The following is a 24,305-nucleotide window of genomic DNA, read 5'->3' on the forward strand; positions in this document are numbered from 1 at the left end:
GGACGAGAGAGGGCCTGTCAGATACACAATGGGGCAACGCTCAGAACCATTAGGCTGGGCTAAAAACGTCTGTGTAATTTTTCCAGCACAGCAGTCATGAGTGACGGGCCAAATAGACCTGTCTGATCAAGTCACACAACTGAATTATGGGTAGCAGCCTGGGATAAAAATGCAACAGTATACTGTTGACTCCTGTTACATGCAACAGCTTGGGACTGTCTTGGCAACCTACACTAAGCTGGATCATTCAGTTATCAGAAGCAATGTCAAGGATCTCTCTGTACTTTGCTCCATTCCTCTTTCCCTCGATCCTGACTATTGTCCCTGCCGCTGAAAAACATCCCCACAGCATGATGCTGCCACCACCATGCTTCACCATACGGATTGTATTGGTCAGGTAATGAGCAGTGCCTGGTTTCATCCAGACGTGACGTTTGGCATTCAGGCCAAAGTGTTCCATCTTGGTTTCATCAGACCAAAGAATCTTGTTTCTCATGGTCAGAGTCCTTTAGGTGCCTTTTGGCAAACTCCAAGTGGGCTGTCATGTGCTTTTTACTGAGAAGTGGCTTCCGAGTGCTGCAGAGGAACTCTGGAGCTCTACCAGAGTGACCATCGGGTACTTGGTCACCTCCCTGACCAAGGCCCTTCTCCCCCGATTGCTCAGTTTGGCCGGGCAGCCAGCTCTAGGAAGAGTGGTTCTTGTGGTTCCAAACTTCTTCCATTTGAGAATGATGGAGGCCACTGTGTTCTTGGGGACCTTCAATGCTGCAGAATGTTTTTCATACGCTTCTCCAGATCTGTGCCTCGACACAATCATGTCTTGGAGCTCTACGGACAATTCCTTCGACCTCATGGCTTTATTTTTGCTCTGATATGCACTGTCAACTGTGAGATCTTATATAGACAAGTGTGTACCTTTCCAAATAATTTTCAACACATTGAATTTCCCACAGGACTCCAATCAAGTTGTAGAAACATCTGAAGGATGATCAGTGGAAACAGGATGCATCTGAGCTCAATTTCGAAACTCATAGCAAAGGGTCTGAATACTTAAATAAGGTATGTTTTTTATTTTTTATAAATTTGCAAAATATTGTAAAAACCTGTTTTCACTTTGTGGTATTGTATTGTGTGTAGATTGATGCGAAAAAATTATAATTAAATACATTTTTTAATAAGGCTGTAACGTAACAAAATGTGGAAAAAGGGAAGAGGTCTGAATACTTTCCAAATGCACAGTATGTATGTATGTAGATATATGTGTGTGTGTCTGTATATATATATATATATATATATATATATATATATATATATATATATATATATATATATATATATGTCACAAGCGTTGATGAAAGGTGACCAAAACGCAGCGGGTATAGTGCTCATCTTCTTTTATTATTAATAAAGTGAACACTTAAACGAAAACAATAAACCGACAATCAACAGTTCTGCAAGGTACACAGACTATACAGAAAGCAACCACCCACAAAAACACAGGAAAAACAGGCTGCCTAAGTATGGCTTCCAATCAGAGACAACGAAAGACACCTGCCTCTGATTGGAAGACATACCTGGCCACACATAGAAAAAGAAACATAGAAATAGAAAACTAGAACCAAAATCCCCTAGAACCAAAAAACCCCAAAACACACAAAACAAACACCCCCTACCACGCCCTGACCATACTACAATTACAAATGACCCCTTTACTGGTCAGGACGTGACAATATGTATGTATATATACAGTTGAAGTCAGAAGTTTACATACACCTTAGACAAATACATTTAATCTCAGTTTTTCACAATTCCTGACATTTAATCCTAGTAAAGATTATCTGTCTTAGGTCAGTTAGGATAACCACTTAATTTTAAGAATGAGAAATGTCATAATAATAGTAGAGAGAATAATTTATTTCAGCTTTTATTTCTTTCATCACATTCCCAGTGGGTCAGAAGTTTACATACACTCAATTAGTATTTGGTAGCATTGCCTTTAAATTGTTTAACTTGGGTCAAACGTTTTGGGTAGCCTTCCACAAGCTTCCCACAATAACTTGGGTGAATTTTGGCCCATTCCTCCTGACAGAGCTGGTGTAACTGAGTCAGGTTTGTAGGCCTCCTTGCTCACACACACTTTTTCAGTTCTGCCCACACATTTTCTATAGGCTTGAGGTCAGGGCTTTGTGATGGCCATTCCAATACCTTGACTTTGTTGTCCTTAAGCTATTTTGCCACAACTTTGGAAGTATGCCTGAGGTCATTGTCCATTTGGAAGACCCATTTGCGACCAAGCTTTAACTTCCTGACTGATGTCTTGAGATGTTGCTTCAATCTATCCACATAATTGTCTTTCTTCATGATGCCATCTATTTTGTGAAGTGCACCAGTCCCTCCTGCAGCAAAGCACCCCCACAACATGATGCTGCCACCCCCATGCTTCACGGTTGGGATGGTGTTCTTCGGCTTGCAAGCCTCCCCCTTTTTCCTCCAAACATAACGATGGTCATTATGGCCAAACAGTTCTATTTTTGTTTCATCAAACCAGAGGACATTTCTCCAGAAAGTATGATCTTTGTCCCCATGTGCAGTTGCAAACCCTAGTCTGGCTTTTTTATGGAGGTTTTGGAGCAGTGGCTTCTTCCTTGCTGAGCGGCCTTTCAGGTTATGTCGATATAGGACTCGTTTTACTGTGGATATAGATACTTTTGTACCTGTTTCCTCCAGCATCTTCACAAGGTCCTTTGCTGTTGTTCTGGGATTGATTTGAACTTTTCGCACAAAAGTATGTTCATCTCTAGGAGACAGAGGTCCCATGGTGTTTATACTTGCGTACTATTGTTTGTACAGATGAACGTGATACCTTCAGGCGTTTGGAAATTGCTCCCAAGGATGAACCAGACTTGTGGAGGTCTACAATATTTTTCTAAGGTTTTGGCTGATTTCTTTTGATTTTCCCATGATGTCAAGCAAAGAAGCACTGAGTTTGAATCTAGGCCTTGAAATACATCCACAGGTACACCTCCAATTGACTCAAATTATGTCAATTAACAGAAGCTTCTAAAGCCATGACATAATTTTCTGGAAGTAACCTGTTGGGGCTAGGGGGCAGTATTGAGAATTTTGAAAAAAATTTGTGCCCATTTTTAACTACCTCCTACACATACTCAGAAGCTAGGATATGCATATTATTAATAGATTTGGATAGAAAACACTCTGAATTTTCTAAAACTGTTTGAATGGTGTCTGTAAGTATAACAGAACTCATATGGCAGTCAAAACCCTGAGACAAATTCTAACAGGAAGTGGATATCTGATGTGTTGAATTACTTTTAAGCCTATGCCATTGAAACACACAGGGACTTATTAATCATTTAGCACTTCCTACGCCATCCACTAGATGTCGACAGTCTTTACAAAGTGGTTTGAGTCTTCTACTGTGAAAACTGACCGAACGAGAGGCCTGGTAAGTTGGTCATAAGTGGATGGCCTATACTGCTATGGTGCGCGAGTGCATGTTTGGGTACTCTCGTTCCAATACGTTTTAAAAGAGAATGCAATCGTCCGCCTTGAATATTATTGAAGTTCTGATTGAAAAAGGCCCTAATGATTTATGCTATACAACGTTTGACATGTTTGAACGAACGTAAATATATTTTTCCCCCTCTTTGGTGAAGACAAGTCCGGCGGGCGACGTTCATGTTTTTGAGTAGCCTACAGGACGCGCTAACAACACGGAGCTTTTTGGACATAAGTTATGAGCTTTTTCGAACAAAACTACATTTGTTATGGACCTGGGATTCCTGGAAGTGCCTTCTGATGAAGATAATCAAAGGTAAGGGAATATTTACATAGTATTTTTGATTTTAGATCTCTCCAACATGGCGCCTAGTCTGTATCGCCAAGCCTTTTTTTCTGAGCACAGCACCTCGTTTATTGCAAAGTGTGATTTCCCAGTAAAGTTATTTTTAAATCTGGCAATGCGGTTGCGTTCACGAGATGTTAATCTATAATTCTTTGAATGACAATATAATATTTTACCAATGGTTTCGAATAGTAATTATTTAATTTGTCGTGCTGATTGACTGGCGGTATTGGAGGGAAAATATTTTCTCAACATCAACGCCATTGTAAAATGCTGTTTTTGGATATAAATATGAACTTGATAGAACAAAAAATGCATGTATTGTCTAACATAATGTCCTAGGAGTGTCATCTGATGAAGATTGTCAAAGGTTAGTGCATAATTTTAGCTGGTTTTCTGCTTTTGGTGACGCCTGTCTTTGCATTGACAAAACATTACACACAGCTATTTTCAATGTACTGTCCTAACATAATCTAACTTTATGCTTTCGCCGTAAAGCCTTTTTGAAATCGGACAACGTGGTTAGATTAAGGAGATGTTTATCTTTCAAAGGGTGTAAAATAGTTGTATGTTTGAGAAATTTGAATTATGACATTTAATTGTTTTCAAATTTGGCGCCCTTGATATTTCACCTGCTATTGATAGGGTGTACCAGGGGTGGGATGCACCTAGCCCATAGAAGTTAAAGCACAGGAATTGACGAGCTTGGAGGGTATTATGGTGTTGAAGGCACCATAGTACACTGGAATTGTGATACAGTGAGTTATAAGTGAAATAATCTGTAAACAATTGTTGGAAAAATTACTTGTGTCATGCACAAAGTAGATGTCTTAACCGACTTGCCAAAACTATAGTTTGTTAACAAGAAATGTGTGGAGTGGTTGAAAAACGAGTTTAAATGACTCCAACCTAAGTGTATGTAAACTTCTGACTTCAACTGTATATATATGTATTGAGATGGTTTGGGATGAGTTGGACCACAGAGTGATGGAAAATCAGCCAACAAGTGCTCAGCATATGTGGGAACGCCTTCAAGACTGTTGGAAAAGCATTCCAGGTGACTACCTGAAAAAGCTGGTTGAGACAATGCCAAGCGTGTGCAAAGCTGTCATCATGGCCAAGGGTGGCTACTTTGAAGAATATAAAATGATAAAATATATATACTTTTTTGGTTACTACATGATTCCATATGTGTTATTTCATGGTTTTGATGTCTTCACTATTATTCGACAATGTAGAAAATAGTACAAATAAAGAAAACCCCTTGAAAGAATAGGTGTGCGCAAACTTGTGACTGGTACTGTATACTGGAAAATTAAAGCAGGCAATGGTCTCACTTAGGATCTGAGATTCTGAGGTCAATTCGAGTTCTTATTTTACGGTAGTGGAACCCTCTACATGTGACATTCTTCACATTAACGAGTGGAAATGTAACCAGGCTTTGGGGCTAGGAGAAACTGGGGTAGTGAAACTATGCTGTGTGTGGTCTGCCGAACTGGATCATCTATTTTTACCATTGGATTCTTGAGCCGACTCAAGAAGTAGTTTCAGGCACTCAGTGCATCAATAAAAAGATCAGTCCAAGTAATAAGGCACAGCAGATTTAGAGTAATTTTAGATTGTTAAAATATTCACAAATTACTACGCTAATGGTCCACCTGGACATTGGTTGCCATGGCAACGATTTCCCACAAATCTATTACCATGCAGTGATCCTAACACTCAGTGTGTTTGATTGTCCGTGCAACACATTAAGTGTGACTCCTAAATCTAAATTAAACCCAGAGCTGGCTGACAAGCCACTTAGCTCATGTCTGGGGCTTATTCCAGGTTGGCTCGCACACAGTCATTCCTCAGAGTGTAATCACCTTGCCCTGAAGGCACAAACTCTCCCTACTTCTCAACTCCAAATGTTGCCTCATGGGGGGAGTGATCACCATTAGGGCTTGCCGCCAAGCACAGGGTCTCTCTTTGGTGACACTTGGATAAGGCAGCAAGCTGGGCTTTAGCTGCAGGTAGCTAACTGTCAGAGTGAGGAGTGTGTGTGTGTGCGCGTGTGTGCTAGTGTTGGAATTGCATGTTGCCCAGAGCTTTTGTCCTATATCATTGACACCGAATGTGTCTGCTGGTTGTGTGAGACAATACGAGTCCAAAACACCCCCTGTGATCGTATATTCCCCAGGATCCTGTGTTAGGCTTGAACCATTGCCATCGCACTGCACACTGCCCTATCCCATCTGGACAAGAGGAATACCTATGTAAGAATGCTGTTCATTGACTATAGCTCAGCCTTCAACACCATAGTACCCTCCAAGCTCGTCATTAAGCTCGGGGCCCTGGGTCTGAACCCTGCCCTGTGCAACTGGGTCCTGGACTTCCTGACGGGCCGCCCCCAAGTTAGGAAACAATACCTCCACTTTGCTGATCCTCAACACAGGGGCCCCACAAAGGTGTGTTCTCAGGCCCCTCCTGTACTCCCTGTTCACCCATGACTGTGTGGCCAAGCACGCCTCCAACTCAATCATCAAGTTTGCAGACGACACAACGTTAATAGGCCTGATTACCAACAATGACAAGACAGCCTACAGGGAGGTGAGGGCCCTGGCGGAGTGGTGCCAGCAAAATAACCTCTCCCTTAACGTCAACAAAACAAAGGTGCTAATCGTGGACTTCAGGAAACAGCAGAGGGAGCACGCCCATATCCACATTGATGGGGCCGCAGTGGAGAAGGTGAAAAGCTTCAAGTTCTTCGGTGTATACGTCACTGACAATCTGAAATGATCCACCCACACAGACAGTGTGGTGAAGAAGGCGCAACAGCGCCTCTTCAACCTCAGGAGGCTGAAGAAATTCGGCTTGGCCCCTAAGACCCTCACAAACTTTTACAGATGCACAATTGAGAGCATCCTGTCGGGCTGTATCACCGCCGGGTATGGCAACTGCACCGCGAGCAACCGCAGGGCTCTCCAGAGGGTGGTGCGGTCTACCCAACGCATCACCGGGGGCAAACTACCTGCCCTCCAGGATACCTACAGCACCAGATGTCACAGGAAGGCCAAAAGGATCATCAAGGACATCAACCACTCGAACCAGGGCCTGTTCACCCCACTATCATCCAGAAGGCGAGGTCAGTACAGGTGCATCAAACCTGGGACCGAGAGACTGAAAAACAGCTTCTATCTCAAGGCCATCACTGTTAAATAGCCATCACTAGCCGGGCACCACCCGGTTACTCAACCTTACACCTTAGAGGCTGCTGCCCTATATACATAGACATGGAACTGATCACTTAATGGAACACTAGTCACTTTAATAATGTTTACTTACTGCTTTGATCAGTTCATATGTATATACTGTTTTCCATTCTACTGTATCAATGCCACTCCGACATTGCTCATCCTAATATTTCTATATTTGTTAATTCCATTATTTTACTTTTTGATTTGTGTGCATTGTTGTGAATTGTTAGATACTACTCCAATAGTATTGGAGCTAGGAACACAAGCATTTCCATGGTCTTTAGCCAAGTCTACCTGATTTAGCTCATATTTCTTTTCAGTAGATACTACTGAAAAGTAGTATACTCCAATAGTGCAGTAGATACTACTGCACTAGTGGAGCTAGGAACACAAGCATTTCGCTACACCCGCAATAACATCTGCTAAATATGTGTATGTGACCAGGTCAAAATCTTTAGTGCCTATAGTGGCAGTTGCATGAATCAGAATCTCCATTGAAACATATTTTTAGGGGTAGGCAGGATGTCAGTCAACCTACCTAAGTGGTCCCCTGTCATCCTGTACTGGCACTGGGTGCCAATTTTTCAATTGCTGACAACTCAGAATCAGTATAAACTGGCACTAGGATTTTATCAGTGGGTCATATGGGCTCATAAAATGTATTTCAATGCACTACATTGGCATCATTATTCTGATGCATAATACCCATGGTCTTTAGCCAAGTCTACCTGATTTAGCTCATATTTTTCAGAATGGGTTGAGTCCTGTACACCCCCCCCAACCCCCCCCCCCCCCCCCCCCCCCCCCCCCACCAGCACTCCCACTGAACAAGCAATGAGCCAAAGAAGGGAAAATGTGTAGTATGACAAAATAGGCAGTTTACTATTCAAAGCAATTGGTTAACATTTTGAAAAGACAAATACCTGGCAGCATCTGCATATACAATAGGGTATCGTTTGAAAGCATGACACTTCAAATATACAGTACCAGTCAAAAGTTTGGACAGCTTTGCACACTCTTGGTATTCTCTAAACCAGTTTCACCTGGAATGCTTTTCCAACAGTCTTGAAGGAGTTCCCACATGGTGGGCACTTGATGTCTGCTTTTCCTTCACCCTGTGGTCCAACTCATCCCAAACTATCTCAACTGGGTTGAGGTCGGGTGATTGTGGAGGCCAGGTCATCGGATGTAGCACTCCATCACTCTTCTTCTTTGTCAAATAGCCCTTAAACAGCCTGGAGGTGTGTTGGGTCATTGTCCTGTTGAAAAACAAATGATAGTCCCACTAAGCGCAAACCAGATGGGATGGCGTATCGCTGCAGAATGCTGTGGTAACCATGCTGGTTAAGTATGCCTTGAATTCTAAATAAATCACCGACAGTGTCACCAGCAAAGCACCCCTGCACCATACACCACCTCCTCCATGCTTCACGGTGGGAACCACACACCAAAAATCTCAAATGTAGACTCATCAGACCAAAGGACAGATTTCCACTGGTCTAATGTCCATTGCTCGTGTTTCTTGGCCCAAGCAAGTCTCTTCTTCTTATTGGTGTCCTTTAGTAGTGGTTTCTTTGCAGTAATTAGACCATGAAGGCCTGATTAACGCAGTCTGCTCTGAACAGTTGATGATGAGATGTGTCTGTTACTTTAACTCTGTGAAGCATTTATTTGGGCTGCAATTTCTGAGGCTGGTAACTCTAATGAACTTATCATCTGCAGCACAGGTAATTCTGGTTCTTCCTTTCCTGTGGTGGTCCTCATGAGAGCCAGTTTCATCTTAGCGCTTGATGGTTTTTGCGGCTGCACAAATCTTCCCGGATTGACTGACCTTAATTTCTTAAAGTAATGATGGACTGTCGTTTCTCTTTGCTTATTTGAGCTGTTCTTGCCATAATATGGACTTGGTCTTTTACCAAATAGGGCTATCTTCTGTATACCACCCCTACCTTGTCACAACACAACTGATTGGCTCAAACGCATTTAGAAGTTAAGAAATTCCACAAATTAACTTTTAACATGGCACACCTGTTAATTGAAATGCATTCCAGGTGACTACCTCACGAAGCTGGTTGAGAGAATGCCAAGAGTGTGCAAAGTTTTCATCAAGGCAAAGGATGGCTACTTTGAAGAATTTCAAATATAAAATATATTTGGATTTGTTTAACACTTTTTTGGTTACTGCATAATTCCATATGTGTTATTTCATAGTTTTGATGTCTTCACTATTATTCTAAAATGTAGAAAATAGTCAAAATAAAGAAATACCCTGGAATAAGTAGGTGTGTCCAAACTTTTGACTGGTACTGTATATGAAGTGAATTTTCTCATTTTAGTCAATTCCTCTTTTGAGAACATCTCCATAATGTATTCTATTTGGGGATGACAACTGCTATGTTGAATTTGAGTTCAAACAAGTCATCAACACTGGCCCAAAAAAAGAGAACATGACTTTATCAACTCGAAAAGGAGAAATGATTAGTATTAGCTAACTCTCAGCTTACGTCAAATGGCAGAGCTATTTCCTTTTAAAAGACCTGGGCAGAAATCCTAAAACCAGACTTATTAAAGCAGTTCAAATTCACAAAAAGACTACCGCTGCTACTATATTTCAAGTAGAAGCTATTGCGTCAAAGTACAGTCCAGTACATCCACCTGTAGATAAGAACACTCCTCTCCATCAGTGTACTTTGGAATGGAAATCATGGCAGATGACCCTCTGGCAGTTACACTGAGTATACTGAACATTTGGAACACCTTCCTAATATTGGGTTGTGCCCCCCCCCCCCCCCTTGCCCTCAGAACAGCCTCAATTCGTTGGTACTCACAGGAAACTGTTGAGCATGAAAAACCCAGCAGCGTTGCAGTTCTTGACACAAACCTACTACCATACCCCGTTAAAATTCCACCCAAAAACTACATTTTGGTATTTGTTTCATTAGTCCATTGTTGATATAGTCCCAAAATGTTGTGCTTGTCAGCAATCAGGTTTTCAAAATGTGTAACTTTCAAAGTACAGAAATCATCCCTGTATGATGCATTTTCCTTTAAATACTTTGTCTTGCCCATTCACCCGCTGAATGGCACACATACACAATCCATGTCTCAATTGTCTCTTGGCTTTAAAAATCCTCCTTTAACCTGTCTCCTCTCCTTCATCTCCACTGATTGAAGTGGATTTAACATCAATAAGGGATCATAGCTTTTACCTGGATCGCCTGGTCAGTCTGTCGTGGAAAGAGCAGGTGTTCTTAATGTTTACTCTGTGTAAATAATCAGTTAACAAGCCTTGTGGGAGAGAGAGAAGCGGGAGAGGAGGGTTGGCATGCGTATGAGGACACAGAAGGGTGTGACACGGCTGGCTGCACTGAGACAAGACCACCGTGACAGCCAGGAACAACAGTCGTGTCATAAGCTCTGGACACCGGCAAAATGCAACGGGGTGAGCGGATCTCTGTGTTTTACACAATTGTTGGGGTTTACCCTGGGGGTCGGGTGTTAGCCTACACCAATGCCATGATTACTGTATATTTGTGACAACTTTTGTATGCTTGCAATGTGCAATGATGGAAAAGTACTGGGTAAATGGAGATGTACTGCTTTAGTTCTCAGACTGAGAATTGTCTGCACCTGCTGATAGTCACACAGGCTCAAGGCCGAGATAGCAGAGTGAGAAACCACAGTCTAGCCATGTTTTTCTCATCTTAGATACTTTGTATTTAATCCAATGCAACAATGTTAATATATGATTGACATTAGGTTGTATAAAGAATGTTGTCTCCTGTTTCGCCACACAGATCATTACTATAGACTACTGAGGTATTCTGTATGTGAATCTCTGTCTGCATTTGCATTTTATTACTAAAGAGTTTTATACCAAGGTTCCTGTGTCTGTGTCATCTATCTGGACGTTAAAGGAAACTTACATCACCCCATGCAAAGGACCACCCAACACAATTATGACTGCTCAAACACACATACAAAAAATACACTACACACTTCCTCACAAACAGACCAAGACGCAAACCAAATCCAACCCATAACACACACGCACACACACACTGGCAGGCGACTCATCTGGCAACATATTGCATGACTAAGCTTCTGTCCAGCTTCCAGGCTGTGGGTGGCAGACTGTCTTCCCACCACTGAGGAATAGCAGCATGACCCCCCCCCCATGCCCCCCTGTCACTCTCCCTTCCACTATCACCTGCCACCCTGCATCACCGTCACCCCTGGGCAGTGCCAGTCTCTCCCCGAGGTGCTGAGCAAACCTCTGTATACTCCCCCTCATCTGCTGCTGCAACACCAACACAACAATGCTGTGTGACATGAAAAAAAATCCCAAAACCGCTTCACTTAGTTATTCAGGTTGTACCATGTATGTTATAATTTAAATACATAACATTGCATTGTTGTTTTTTACTCAAATTGATTTCCTGAGCTGGATAACTCCCCCCCCCCCCCCCCCCCCCAAGTTTCAACAACCCTTACAGTGTACAGTATGTATTACAATATTGAAGCTAATAAAATGAGGGTCTGTTGGTTGGAGTGTGATGCTTCGAACACCAGGCTTGTGGTTTTGATTCACACTCAGAAATTGATACCAAGTCACAAGTCAGTATGGATCATAATGTATACTAAATGGTCAGCAATGCATTCTGGGGTGGAATCGTAGTTGAAAGGTGCAGATCACGCTTGCCTCATTATTTCGCAACTGTGCTACGTCACAGGGATGTTGAAGTTTACTGGTCTATACATAGTCATGTGAAACAAACTTTTTATACTGGCAAACTTCAAGCATGACACTAGCACGCAAACTGATGATGCCTGCCGCAGTTTTCCCAGTCCTATTACATGTCATGTCTATTTCCAGGTAGATAATGAAGGTCTCAACTTGACCTAAAAAGATAAAACAGAACTCTTTTTCATTTCTGCAATCCATCATGTTCCTCAATCTTGAGGCCTGCGTTGCAATTGAGAATGCAATTTAAAATCGCAACAGGGTTCTATGAAAAGCCAATGCGATGTCCCACAATAGGACCCGGGACAAAACTGTGTCAATAGCATCTCCAGTAGAAGGAGTAATCCTGTAACAATGGGCACGTGATGAATCACTCAGTTGCCAGCTCAAAATGGATGAAATGATTTGAAAATGATGTACAATCTTCACAGCACAAAATGAAACAAATTGGCTTATTCATAATAAACCTTAAGCACCATGTGAAATTAGGCACCTGTGTCTTTTTGGGAACTGATTTGAACCGTCACACTGTACATAAATGCTTCAGTCAAGCATTTATCTGTAATAACATAATGGTACATTTAGCTGTGAATGAGTTGTATAGTAAGTACATTAAACAGTATGCTATCTTCTACTGAATTCATCAAGGATTCAGAGACATACTGGCCTGTTAACAATACTTCTCCCTGAAGAAGCAAGGGACACATATGGCATGGTATTTCTTATTGAAACATCAATTGTGTTGTATTTTTCATAAAGATAATACGGCAGTCAGAGGAGGCTGGTGGGCGGAGATATAATCGTAATGGCTGGAATCGGTGACAAGGTATCGGTGACAATTTATTCCATTCCAGCCATTACAATGAGCCCGTCCTCCTATGTCTCCACCTACCAACCTCCTTTGATGACAGTAAAATGTCATGGGTAGGGTTCTTACTCACATCCGATCATCATCATTGCCACAGCGAAGAGTTTTTCTCCGTCGGTGGTGGGGGCGATGTTGCCGAAGCCGATGCTGGTCAGGCTGGTCATGGTGAAGTAGAGGGAAGTGATGTAGACCGAGTCCTTGCTAGGCCCGCCCTCCCACCTCCCGGAGCCACTGGCGTTGAAGCGGTACGGTGTCCCCACCGATTCGCTCAATATGTAGAGCCAGCTGTCCATCCTCACACTGTTGGTGTTCTCGTCGATGACCTCGTAGTCGCCGATGCTGTACCAGATGCAGGCCAACCAGTGGGCAGCCAGGCCAAAGACGCACACCAGCAGGACCAGGACAGCGGCCCCGTACTCAATGTAGTGGTCCAGTTTACGGGCCACCCGGCCCAAGCGGAGCAGACGGACCACTTTGAGGGAGCTGAAGAGACTGCTGATGCCCTGATGGGTAGAAAAGAAGAGGGGCATGGTTAGGCTAAGAGAGAGAATGAAAAGTAGAGCTTTACTAACATTCCAATTATCCATTGTTCATGGTTCTAACTATTTTACTAACTGTTCATTCATTGATAAAACATAAACTGGAAGGGTCCCAACAGTGAACCCTGTGGAACTCAACTCCCTAAAGCACTGTACAGTATAACCTGCATATGGATTTGGTACCATGGTGCAGTTCCCTGTTGTGTTGATGATAATGAATACAATGCCATTAGCTATAAAATAAAATAATAGCTGGAGGGTATGCTTTACAACATGCTACTTCTACAAAACATAACTTTGCTACAGAAGCTTGATTAGTGAAGAATTCCACACTGCCATGTGACAGAATAACGGTTATTTGGGTCCTGGACCAACCTCTGGAAAGTACAGTATCGGAATTAATTTAGCCCGGGGTTACTTTTGTTTTCATAGATGGACACGGAGCAGGCACCCACAATTAATGTTCCAGGATCTTACTCTGATAATGGTATGTGAATGAGTACTAGGGAGGACAGGTTTCTGAACCATTTGGAGATTTAATTCCAGAATTTGAATGAGTCCCTCGTATGTGGCTTTATAAAAAATCCCATTACCCTCTTTTGCATGCTCAATTTGAATCAAGCTCTTGGTGTCTTCAAACGTCAAAATGTGATGTGATGTGAAATCAACTGCTCATCGAATCTAGATTCCCTAAAACATTTAAGACTTAGTGTGGCATACTGTACAGCGAGGCTGAGATGCAAAATGCATGGGCCTGGCGCTTCCCGAAAGGGTGAATCTACATTTAGTACTTAAGGCAAACATAATGCAGTGTGGTTTATGTAAGCTCACTAGCCTCTGCTCACGTTTGCCTCCATGACGTGTGCGAACCTACTGCATCAAGCAATTTTCAGCTCACCAGGGACACATTCATAATGCAATTACGTTCAACTACAATAAACACATCTCCTCAATGAAAGGGAGAGAGGAAGCTCTGCTAAAAGCTCAAATGTGTCCCTGTGGCAACTTGAATGTCTCCCTACAATTGTCATTGAATACAAAACAAGGCCAAAACAAAGCCTTCTCTTCAGAGGAGCAGAATGGTTGCTAGCTGCGCAGTGCTTGTATATGAGGCACAGCACCGAATGAAAAGGAAGGATAACTGGCGTTGACAAGTGCAGCAAAGGCACATGCAGCGCCCACAGGCTTTGTGGGAGCTCACTGTGTGGGTGCTATAATCTTTCGGCACACCACCCTTCGCACAACAACAGGCAGACAACACAACAGTACATAACACTGGAGATGTGGAGAGGAAAGATGGGGGTTTCTGCACTTTTGTTTTGGTTCTAAGTTACAATGCCCAAAGTTTAAGGCCAAAAGCAGTGTTTTGACTTGTTAATTAAGCTATAATTGGCTAACTATGTTTGTTTGACCTTTGAAGCACTTGTTTGTTCATTATTTAAATGCAATATTGACCTTTATCTGTGCCTTCTGTAGTACAGAGTTATTTTTATGCTGATAATACTGTACTTGGGCGTAGGTTAGAATGGTATTACTTGCAGCATCTATTGATTACTTTAAGGTTATCAAGACTAGCGCGTGAATCAAGACGATCTGGACCATCCTACAAAGGCCTCTGTGCCAAGTCTGCTTCCAGTGAGTTTTACTACAGAATCTCTCGAAGAGGCATCAGAAAAATGTGCTGTTTTACCAGCCTGTGTTCTTTTTAATATGTTAGAGGGATCTTTGACTTTTTAGCCTCTATTCACAGTATTCCCCAGCAACCCTGTTGTCTGATGGTGTTTAAATCTTTGACTATCTGGCAACTCTAAGGCAACCATTAGGCAACTGCGGGGATAACATTTCTACTGCTGAGAAGTTGTATTAGAATAACATTCAGAAAGCGGAGTCATCCACGTCATTGTTTTGAACCAAAACATGCACATTTCTAGTGTTATTCAGTCATATCTATTTTCTGTTTCAATTTGATATGACTCAGCTGGCTGTGGGTAGGACTGTATTGTAGAGTGATTAATGGTGAACACAGAGGTTAAAGGTATACTCGGCAATATGACATCATACACAGTGGGGCAACTTCCTGCTTACAGAGATTAACAACAGGATTAAAAGTAATAGTACGTTTTTACAGTACCCAAAACCAGTCTGGGATTTCAACTGACAATGGGTTAAAAAAAAAAGCTTCTGCAAAAATAACTGTCAAAAATCTGTGATCTGTGATTATTTGAATCCAGGCCCTATAGTCAAGAAGCCATTTCTAAAGAATCTGGTAGTATGACAGAGCATTTAGTCCCATTATTGCTCGAAAGCTTGGCCGAAAATGCCAGCAGTCCCTATGGATGGACGTGAAATCCCTAGAGACATTTCAAGTCACAAATAATTCAAACTGACTTATAGTGACTCTCCCTATGTGAGCTTTCATCAGTGCAGATGAAGATTCCCGGCGCTGAAGCGACACTTGAAGTCTGCTGTAAATTAAGATTAACGCTTGAGTTAACCTATCTGAGGAGAGGCGGTTCGCTTCAGTAAACCGAGGTTAAATGACTGGGGTTGTGTTGTTGAACCAAAACCCAAACTAGTTGTGAATAGCGATCATAGTCAATTCCACAGTCTGTGTCAAATCAAATCAAATCTTATGGGTCACATACACGTGTTTAGCAGATGTTATTGCGGGTGTAGCGAAATGCTTGTGTTTCTAGCTCCGACAGTGCAGTAATATCTAACAAGTAATATCTAACAATTTCACAACATATACCCAAATCTAAGTAAAGGAATGATGAATTAAGAACATATAAATATATGACGAGCAATGTCAAAGCGGCATAGACTGAGATACAGTAGAATAGAATACAGTATATACATATGTATTACACTACAACGATGTGGTGAGCTTTCCAGATCCATAAAACAATGTGTGTGTCTGTCTGTGTGTCTGTCTGTGTGTCTTCATCCATATCCATCCATCCACAAACACACAGACCCCAGTTAACAAACAAACCACTGACCTCGTCAACGTTCTCGAAGGCATTGATGACGTCGTACGGCAGGCAGGAGAGCAGGTCGATGACGAACCACGTCTTGACATAGTTCATCCGGATCAGTTTGGGGTCCGAGATGACCTCTCCGGCTGGCCCCACAAATGTGGTATGGAAGTTGAGCACGATGTCCACCAGAAAGATGACATCCACGATGCTGTCCACCACCAGCCAGGTGACGTTGTTCTGCTTGGTCTGGAGGATTAGAGTAGAGAATCTGTATTACTTAAGTAGTAGAGTAGAGAATCTGTATTACTTAAGTAGTAGAGTAGAGAATCTTTATTACTTAAGTAGTAGAGTAGAGAATCTGTATTACTTAAGTAGTAGAGTAGAGAATCTTTAAGTAGTAAAGTAGAGAATCCCTGAGTGGCACATAGTACATAGTACATAGTCAATAAAAGTACACACAAACAGAGTAAAAATAAAAAATAAACAGTTTGCTAAGGTTCGGTTTGGAGTTTAGAGTAAGGGTTAAGGTTAGGGTAAGGGTTAAGGTTAGGGTAAGGGTTAAGGTAACCTTTAAGGTTAGGGTTAGTTAGTAGTTGAATAGAGTTTAGACCTTGAATGAGACGTTGTAGGGCACCATGATGGCTGTGTAGAAGGTCAGGATGAGGATTACCCAGTCCCAGGTGGTCTTGAAGGCGCAGTAGTGGAGAATGATGTGGGGAGGAGTTTTGGGCGTCTCCTGTTTGTACTGCGGGAGGATGTCTGAGCCCAGCTGGAGGACCTAAGTTTGGTTAAGAAACGGTTGGTAACGAGTCATGAATGAGTCAGTGTTTTGGCAGCTAGCTACCTTTAATTAGCCTGGTGGAACCAGCCTGATCGCTGCGTAGAATAGTGACCGCGATCAGACTGGTTCCACAAGGCTAACACTGAATTGGACCAGTGTGTAATTTGATTCTCCTGCTATTCACCATTCCAGGTGTGCGTTTTTACCTAGTGTACACAAAAATATGACAACATTTTAGTTTGTTATGACAGTGTCTCTTATTGTATGAGAGCGATAACTTTGACATAACACTCATAATAGAAAATACTAAGTCATGGCAATATAATGACCACATTCTGTAGTCTTTTGGACCACACAAAGACAGTTCAGTGTTGCCTTGATTTCATCTCTCGGTATCTCTTGGATAGTGTGACATAACTCTCTATCCCAATCAATATAACATACACAATAAGAGTGGAATTCCTCCCTCTCTCCCTCATATATTTTTTTGTATAAATTGATGGAACTTTCCAGGATAAACAAATGGTAGCCATTTTGTTTTACCTAAGCTAGCAATCACATCTCCCCATTAGTAAACAGAGCACCTTATCTGACCATCTAAACACAATTAGCTTTTCCACCATTTTTCAAGAACAGGATGTTGCTAGAAGATGGTGGTGGTAAGACATCTTGGACTAGTCCCAGAAGATGTCAGAGGAGATATCTACCCAAACAGTCAGTCCCCTTGGGATATCAGAGGACTAGAGACTTTATTCTAGCCTTGCGATTTTCAGAGGACTAAGGACTATTCAATCAAACCAGCATTGCAGTATGCTATATACACTGTAGACAGTAGCATAGACGGCTCCATTATTCAGAGTAAAAAAAGTGTACAGTAATAATCAAGTCCGTAAACAAGTCAAACATTGCTGAGGCAGATTTAATTGGATCCTGCTCTTGTCGACATCTCTGACCTTTTATGCACTGATTATAAGTCACTCCGGATGAGAGAGTCTGCTAAATGAGTAATGTAAATGTACATTTAGGTTACACAACTCCACAGAAAAAGTCATAGGACAGGGTTCCCCAGTGGGCGGCCCATGGGACAAATTCTTTGTCAAATACTATATCTGTTTCCGCTTCTTGCGGTCAATTTGCAGTGTACAAATTATTTATAATTATGTTCCTGCCCCCCGACCATGTGCTCAAGCCCACAGCTGAATGTAATTGGGGACTTCTGCCATAAGGGTTTATGGTCAGGACTATATATAGAGTGATCCTTCATATTAGAGTTGTGTCTGTCTGCAGAGTTACAGTTGCCCAGGTGGCCAAGGGCTTGCGGTCTACTGCTTTGGTAACAGAAAGACACACTTCATTTATCTCAGAAGTAGCGAGTGAGTTTGGGGATAGGTTTAGGCATTTCATCTGAAGCTAAACAGAAGCGGGCTTGGAAATATGAGACGGTTGCTCCTTCCAGAAACACTTAGGCGGATGAGTGCTTATCAACAGGGACAGAGGCACACACTACCTCAGCCAGACGAGAGTGCTTGTGGACGTTCTCGCCCTTGTGGACGGTGGGCGCCAGCTGCTGCAACACTCCCCGGCTGCTCGTCAGAGCCCGTGTGAGCCGAGCGAATTTACCCCATCCTGAATGACAGAGTCAAAGAAATGTGGAATACCAAATCAACCCATATCCACTCCCTTTAGCCTTGAAATCAAGACTGAATCATGCTGCATTTCAATAAATGTGACACAGAGCTAAATTCAGCCTGAATTTTCAGGCTACTACTCCCTAGGCATATCTGTAAATCTGAAAAGATTTGATAGGTGTATTCAGTATTGCGGAAATTCTTCATAGCTTATTAGATGGCAAATGGAACTATTACCATATGCGTATACCTATCCATTTCTTTCAGATCTACATGAACTGCCTAAAGACAAGGGCTAGCTAGTGGTTGATTCGGAATTCTGAGAAAGTCCAACATTACTGGCTCAAATTATCAGACAAAAATGTAAGTCGTAATGTGAAATGCTGCACTGTGGTTTTTCTCTCAATAATGTCAGCAACACACATTTGTAGCTCTCTAAAACCAATTGTAGCTACAATCCTCAGCTTGATCATGTCCTCATTAAAACAGAATCTTCCTTAGATTATCTGAAATTCAGTGTCACGCCAACCTTTCACAGAGTCATCCTCAATGGGCTGTTTGAATGCAGTGATGTCACTGAAGGTGCACAGAAACAACACCACCTTGTCCTGCTCATTCCTGATAGGAGCGATCTTTACAAAGAACCACACCGGCATCCCTGTAGGAAACACAAAATGATGTTATGATATCTGTTCATATTCTAATGTATCTCATAAGTAATTGATGTAGCAATTAAATTTGACATGGTTCAATCAACAGAGAGCAAAGAAACACTTACGATTCTTCTTATACATGAGAATTTCGAACGAATTCATCTCATAATTCTCAAAGGTCTGTTGCACTTTCTCACCCGTCTCCTTGTCTGTGAGCTCCCCATACATGAAACTGAAAATTGCATTGTTGGTGCTAATTTACATACAAAACAAATAAAACTGGATAATACATTCAGATTCTTGAAACGAATTATCCAAGCTACAAAGGCCTCACGAAAAACATTGCGGCTCACAAATAACATGGTGAAGCCATCTGCATAAGCACTGGTCACAGCGAATGTCATGTTGAATTGACATAAATACAAAGTATGTGTGCTACTTCAGAGGCACATTTGAATTCCTTAGAGCCTACATCATTTTCTCCCATTTCAAAACACTTGACTGCTGTAGACTGAAATAACCTGAATTTGCATGGAACAAACATTGTCATCTTATGTCTTATTTGTATTGGAGTAATAATATGATTACTAATGTATAGAATGTACTGTATGTTTATATGTTTATGGGCCAGTCTCCCGAACCCAGATTAAGCCTATTCCTGGACTAAAAATCCCTTTTATTATATATTTTCCATTGAGTATGCCTTTAAATTGGGCAATCTGCAGTTCAGACAATAAAGCGGGCACCCTGCCATTGTTTTTGGTTAACAAGCTGTGGGATGGGGCTGGAGAAATGTTACCGCTCTCAAATTCATGGACAGCGCTATGGATACAAGGATTGACCATCTGTGATATTAAAAGGATTGCTTTAACCATGTTTTGAGGCTATACAGTGTTTGTTTACAATAACAATCTTTACAAACAAAGGAGTAAAACAAACTTTTGTTTTGGCTTCTGATGGGGTATGACAGCTGAACAGCTAATGAAGCATCTATAAGTTATATTCAAGAATCAATGGGTATATATTATAATTTCAATCTAAAAATGGATGTAGCAAATGCAGATTGCCCCTTCAAATCCAGGTGTAGGTTTAATCTGGGTCCAGGAAACCAGACCGATATGGTTATATGTTAATGTAGATATACTGTATTTATATACTCTACTGTATAGTATTGCTGTCAGTGAAACAAAATGCTGACCCACAAAATCAGTGGTGCCATAATGCAGTCATAAGTACCTGCAGGTGCTACTTTTCTGCATGACCTCAGCACGGTGGTAACCGGAGAGCTTGCAGAAGCCGTCGTTGCTGTACACAATGGGCCAGTCCACAATCTGGGCATTGCCCAGAACAAAGTTGGTATCTGCCCAGGGAGGGAAAACAACATGAAACCTGGTTCAGAAAGAACTGATAGAAACTACTACAGCACTATTAACTGTCTGTAACTCATTATTTGACTTGGAAGTTATAAGGTAACTGGATGTAGGCCTACTTGTCTTTATTTCATGAAATCATTATTGTACTTTTACATTTAAATTGAAAACATGGCTCAAATCTATCCAAACCTGTACACTTAAGTTATCTGTGGTTCCTCGTGTGTAAGGTGACAGTTGATGATAGTTTTGTTATTACAAATATGTTGTTGTTGTTAGAATGATATATTATTGGATGTAATGTATTTGTATTTTGTATTGTTTTAGTGAGTATGTGTATTGTGGCTGTGTAACTGCCCTTACTTACCTGCCCTGGGACAACAGGTGCAAATTAGCTTTTGGCAAATCCCGGTACATTTACATAGATGTTGCATTATTGTAATATTGATGTTGATTGTGTTTTGTACCCTATATTATAAAAATAAATATATAAAAATAAACGTTTCATCAAAATTGGTAGTCAGCTAACAAGTTAGAGTTAGGTAAAACCAAGTATTACTGTAATGCCGAGCATTACGGCATATTGCTGAGTAATAACTTACCATCTACAGTACATCTATTTATCTATCTAGATACATATCAGGCAGACAAATTAGCGCATTGTAAAATAAAGTGCAACCCAAAACACGGCTGAGGACACAGCTATTGCAAATGTGAGGTATTTTAGTTAGTTTGAAGCATACTTAATATAGTACCATACTTTTAAATATGGACTGCCAACTATAGTATGCGAATGTTGAATTTATTGGACATGAAATACATGTCGAACTCCACTTTAGAAACAGGTGAAAGGAAGCATCTGAAGCTTTGCCATGATGATATACAGCATATTGGCACAGATGTTTTACTTATTGTGGAAACTGAATCCGAGGCTACTGCAACAAGGTTGAGAGAAGACGGAAAACGTGACAGTGAAATCAATATGCTGTACACAAAATCCAACACTTACTTTCACTGTTGTCTTACAAATGATAGTTCTATTATGGCTAGAGCCCAGCCGATATGACTTATACATCATCTGCCAATATTATTGGTCAATATTAACCTGATTATTGCATACTTTTTCATTTGCATAAATCTACTACATCGAACCAGTTGAATCTTAGACAGTGTTTAAAGGGGTTATGATACGACACCATATATCCCTCTTGTGTAGTATTGGACAGATTCAGGTGCCGGTATCCATTGTACCACAACTTTAAGCCTGGTAAATGGGGTCTTGTCTGTTTCAGTGCAACCTGACTAACATTATCATTGGCTGGGGCAGTGGTGCCAATCATTATAACATTGTCTATCATTGGCTCGGTAGGCAGTGATATAGCAGTAGCAGTGACCTCAGAAGGTGCTGTGTTGAATCGCCAGGCATCACTTGTAAGACTACATTTATTACAGTGTCATTAAATGTCCCAGTTCTAGGTGATGAGCCAGCACATTTCAAGCAGCTGGGTGTTTTGCCCTTCAACCTTAGCTGCCCCATTCCAAGAAACTCTGAGCAAACTATGAGCGGGGACTACCCCATTTGTGAAGTGGTCATGGTACCATTATACATAACCTATGTGTCTATAATGGGGTGGGGGTAGAGAAATCATAAGATGTTTTCCTCTCTTGTCTTGCACGCTCAGGGGATGGATGTTTCAAGCGTTTCAGATCAGGAGTGCTGATCTAGGATCAGGTCCACCCTGTCATCTTATTCATTGTGATCGAAAAGGCAATAAATGCGGATCCTAAATCCCCTATTACAGTATACTTAATCTCGCTCTTATCTTAAGAAAATATGTATTCTTCATACATATTGACAACACAGACCGACATGAGACCATCACAGACATTGGGTATGTCAAACATAATGTTTCACAAGACTGACACAACGCCTTGAAAACATGGGGAGTAGTAGGGAAACTGGAGGGAGTTGATCTACTAGAGTATATTCCACATAGGATAGTATCAGGAATGAAAACTGGGGAAGCAAGCGCAGGGAATATTTGAGGGTGAAGCTATTCACCATAAGTGAGGTATATGTGATTAAAAGAAAAATGGGTCTACAGAACACAAACAAGTCTATGGTGGATGATTTGGGGAAGAACATAAAGGGGAAGTGACACTACTTTAAAACATTGTTTATACCTGTCTGTCTATGTGATAATGTCCAAACTGAAAAGTTAAAAAGAAAAGTGGTTAAAGCAAGAGGCAAAAAACAGTGTTAAAAACAGATAAATTAATGAACCAAAACAAAAGCTCCCGTGGCAAGCATGTCACTTTCTGAATAAGTCAACGGATTCATTTTGCCCAACAAGTCTGGGTGCCTCCACAAAACAACAAATTCTAGACTATCTGAAAAACACTTGTAATTTGGGTTTAAAACATGAATCGAATAAGTATGTCAAGAGGAAAATGTTAATCTACTAATTTAGTTATTTAATGCACAAATCATGTGGAATACAGTGGATGTTTTGGTTTATTTTTAGGTGCAGTAAAGGTGACTGGTAAGGAATACCAATGGTAGACACAGCTATTCATTCGAGTTGTTTGTTGTAAAGACAACATCCATTAAATGCAATTAGTTTGAATTGTTTAATCATTATTTTCATAGCATGCTGGATGTATAAATGTATAAATCAAATAGGCTAATAAAAAATAAACGGTTTCAAATGACTAGTGTCAATTGACGGTTAGTTGTCCTGAGAGTTTTGGCTATAATTAAATGCATGTTTTTCAATGATTGGCTAATAGGCTATCATCCACAGTGTTTCTTCCTACAAAATAAAAACGAACACATTCCTACCATTGGATCGTCGGACGATGTTCTCGAGAAAAGTGTTTTGTGGGGCCACAAGTCCTCGACGTCCACCTGCCATTCCGCCTTGTCATTCAACGTCGGTAAGAAGAGAACGCTTTTAGAGTGAAGGGATGCCTGAAGTATCCGTAGGACGATACAGCTGCTCAAATCTCCGCTCTGCTGCTTTCATGGTCCCTGTTCTGCTTAGATATGATGAGCGGAAGAATCCCTCACCTCATGCTGTTCGACCGCACGTTCCGTGGCTGTGCTCCCCCTGTTGAAGACGGGATGCATGCAGAGAGCGCATCACCTGTCTCTCGTCTGACATCTTTGCACATGGGTACCCCAACCGGGTACCCTCACCCCCACAATCGTGTGAAGGAATACCGAGTAGGCTACTAACAGCCCTGCGTTTAGGCAATGAAGCACAGGTTAGGCCTTCACCTGGAACCCAAAAATTGATAACTGACTGGAAATTAGATTTTTTTGGCGCAGTGGAAAAGAACACAGCTATAGCTTGCACTTCACACTGGTTGGTTGTGCGTCCTCCTCGCCTTCTTTTGACGCATGAACATGGGCTTATGTGGGGAATTCGAGGAGGTTGCCCGTATTCAGAAGTGCAAGGACTGGCATCCCAAGGACGCCACACATTTAGACACAACACACACACACACACACACAGAGGGAACAGGGTTGGGTTGGGTAGGTTAGGATACTTTCTAAATGTAATGTGTTAGTTACAAGTTACCTGTCCAGAATGTCAATCAGTGACGTCATCTATTGTAAAGTGGTTGTTCCACT

The 24,305-nt window shown here is 41.5% G+C and overlaps 1 protein-coding gene across 1 annotated transcript in view; it reads right to left on the reverse strand.

The window, feature by feature from the left end:
• The window catches only part of LOC115208504 (potassium voltage-gated channel subfamily H member 1-like), a 66,478-nt gene extending 42,536 nt beyond the window's left edge, over positions 1-23,942 (reverse strand). The window contains exons 1-8 of the mRNA XM_029776616.1: positions 23,511-23,942; positions 20,535-20,658; positions 19,424-19,530; positions 19,175-19,303; positions 18,525-18,643; positions 16,847-17,014; positions 16,258-16,482; positions 12,790-13,219 (exon numbers count right to left, since the gene is read on the reverse strand). Of these exons, the coding sequence (XP_029632476.1) occupies positions 12,790-13,219; positions 16,258-16,482; positions 16,847-17,014; positions 18,525-18,643; positions 19,175-19,303; positions 19,424-19,530; positions 20,535-20,658; positions 23,511-23,583 (1,375 nt within the window). The 5' untranslated portion in view covers positions 23,584-23,942. The remainder of the gene's footprint in view (positions 1-12,789; positions 13,220-16,257; positions 16,483-16,846; positions 17,015-18,524; positions 18,644-19,174; positions 19,304-19,423; positions 19,531-20,534; positions 20,659-23,510) is intronic.
• Between the last annotated feature and the right edge of the window lie 363 nt (positions 23,943-24,305).

This window comes from Salmo trutta, chromosome 14, assembly GCF_901001165.1.
Source record: "Salmo trutta chromosome 14, fSalTru1.1, whole genome shotgun sequence".
Taxonomy (NCBI): Eukaryota; Metazoa; Chordata; class Actinopteri; order Salmoniformes; family Salmonidae; genus Salmo; species Salmo trutta.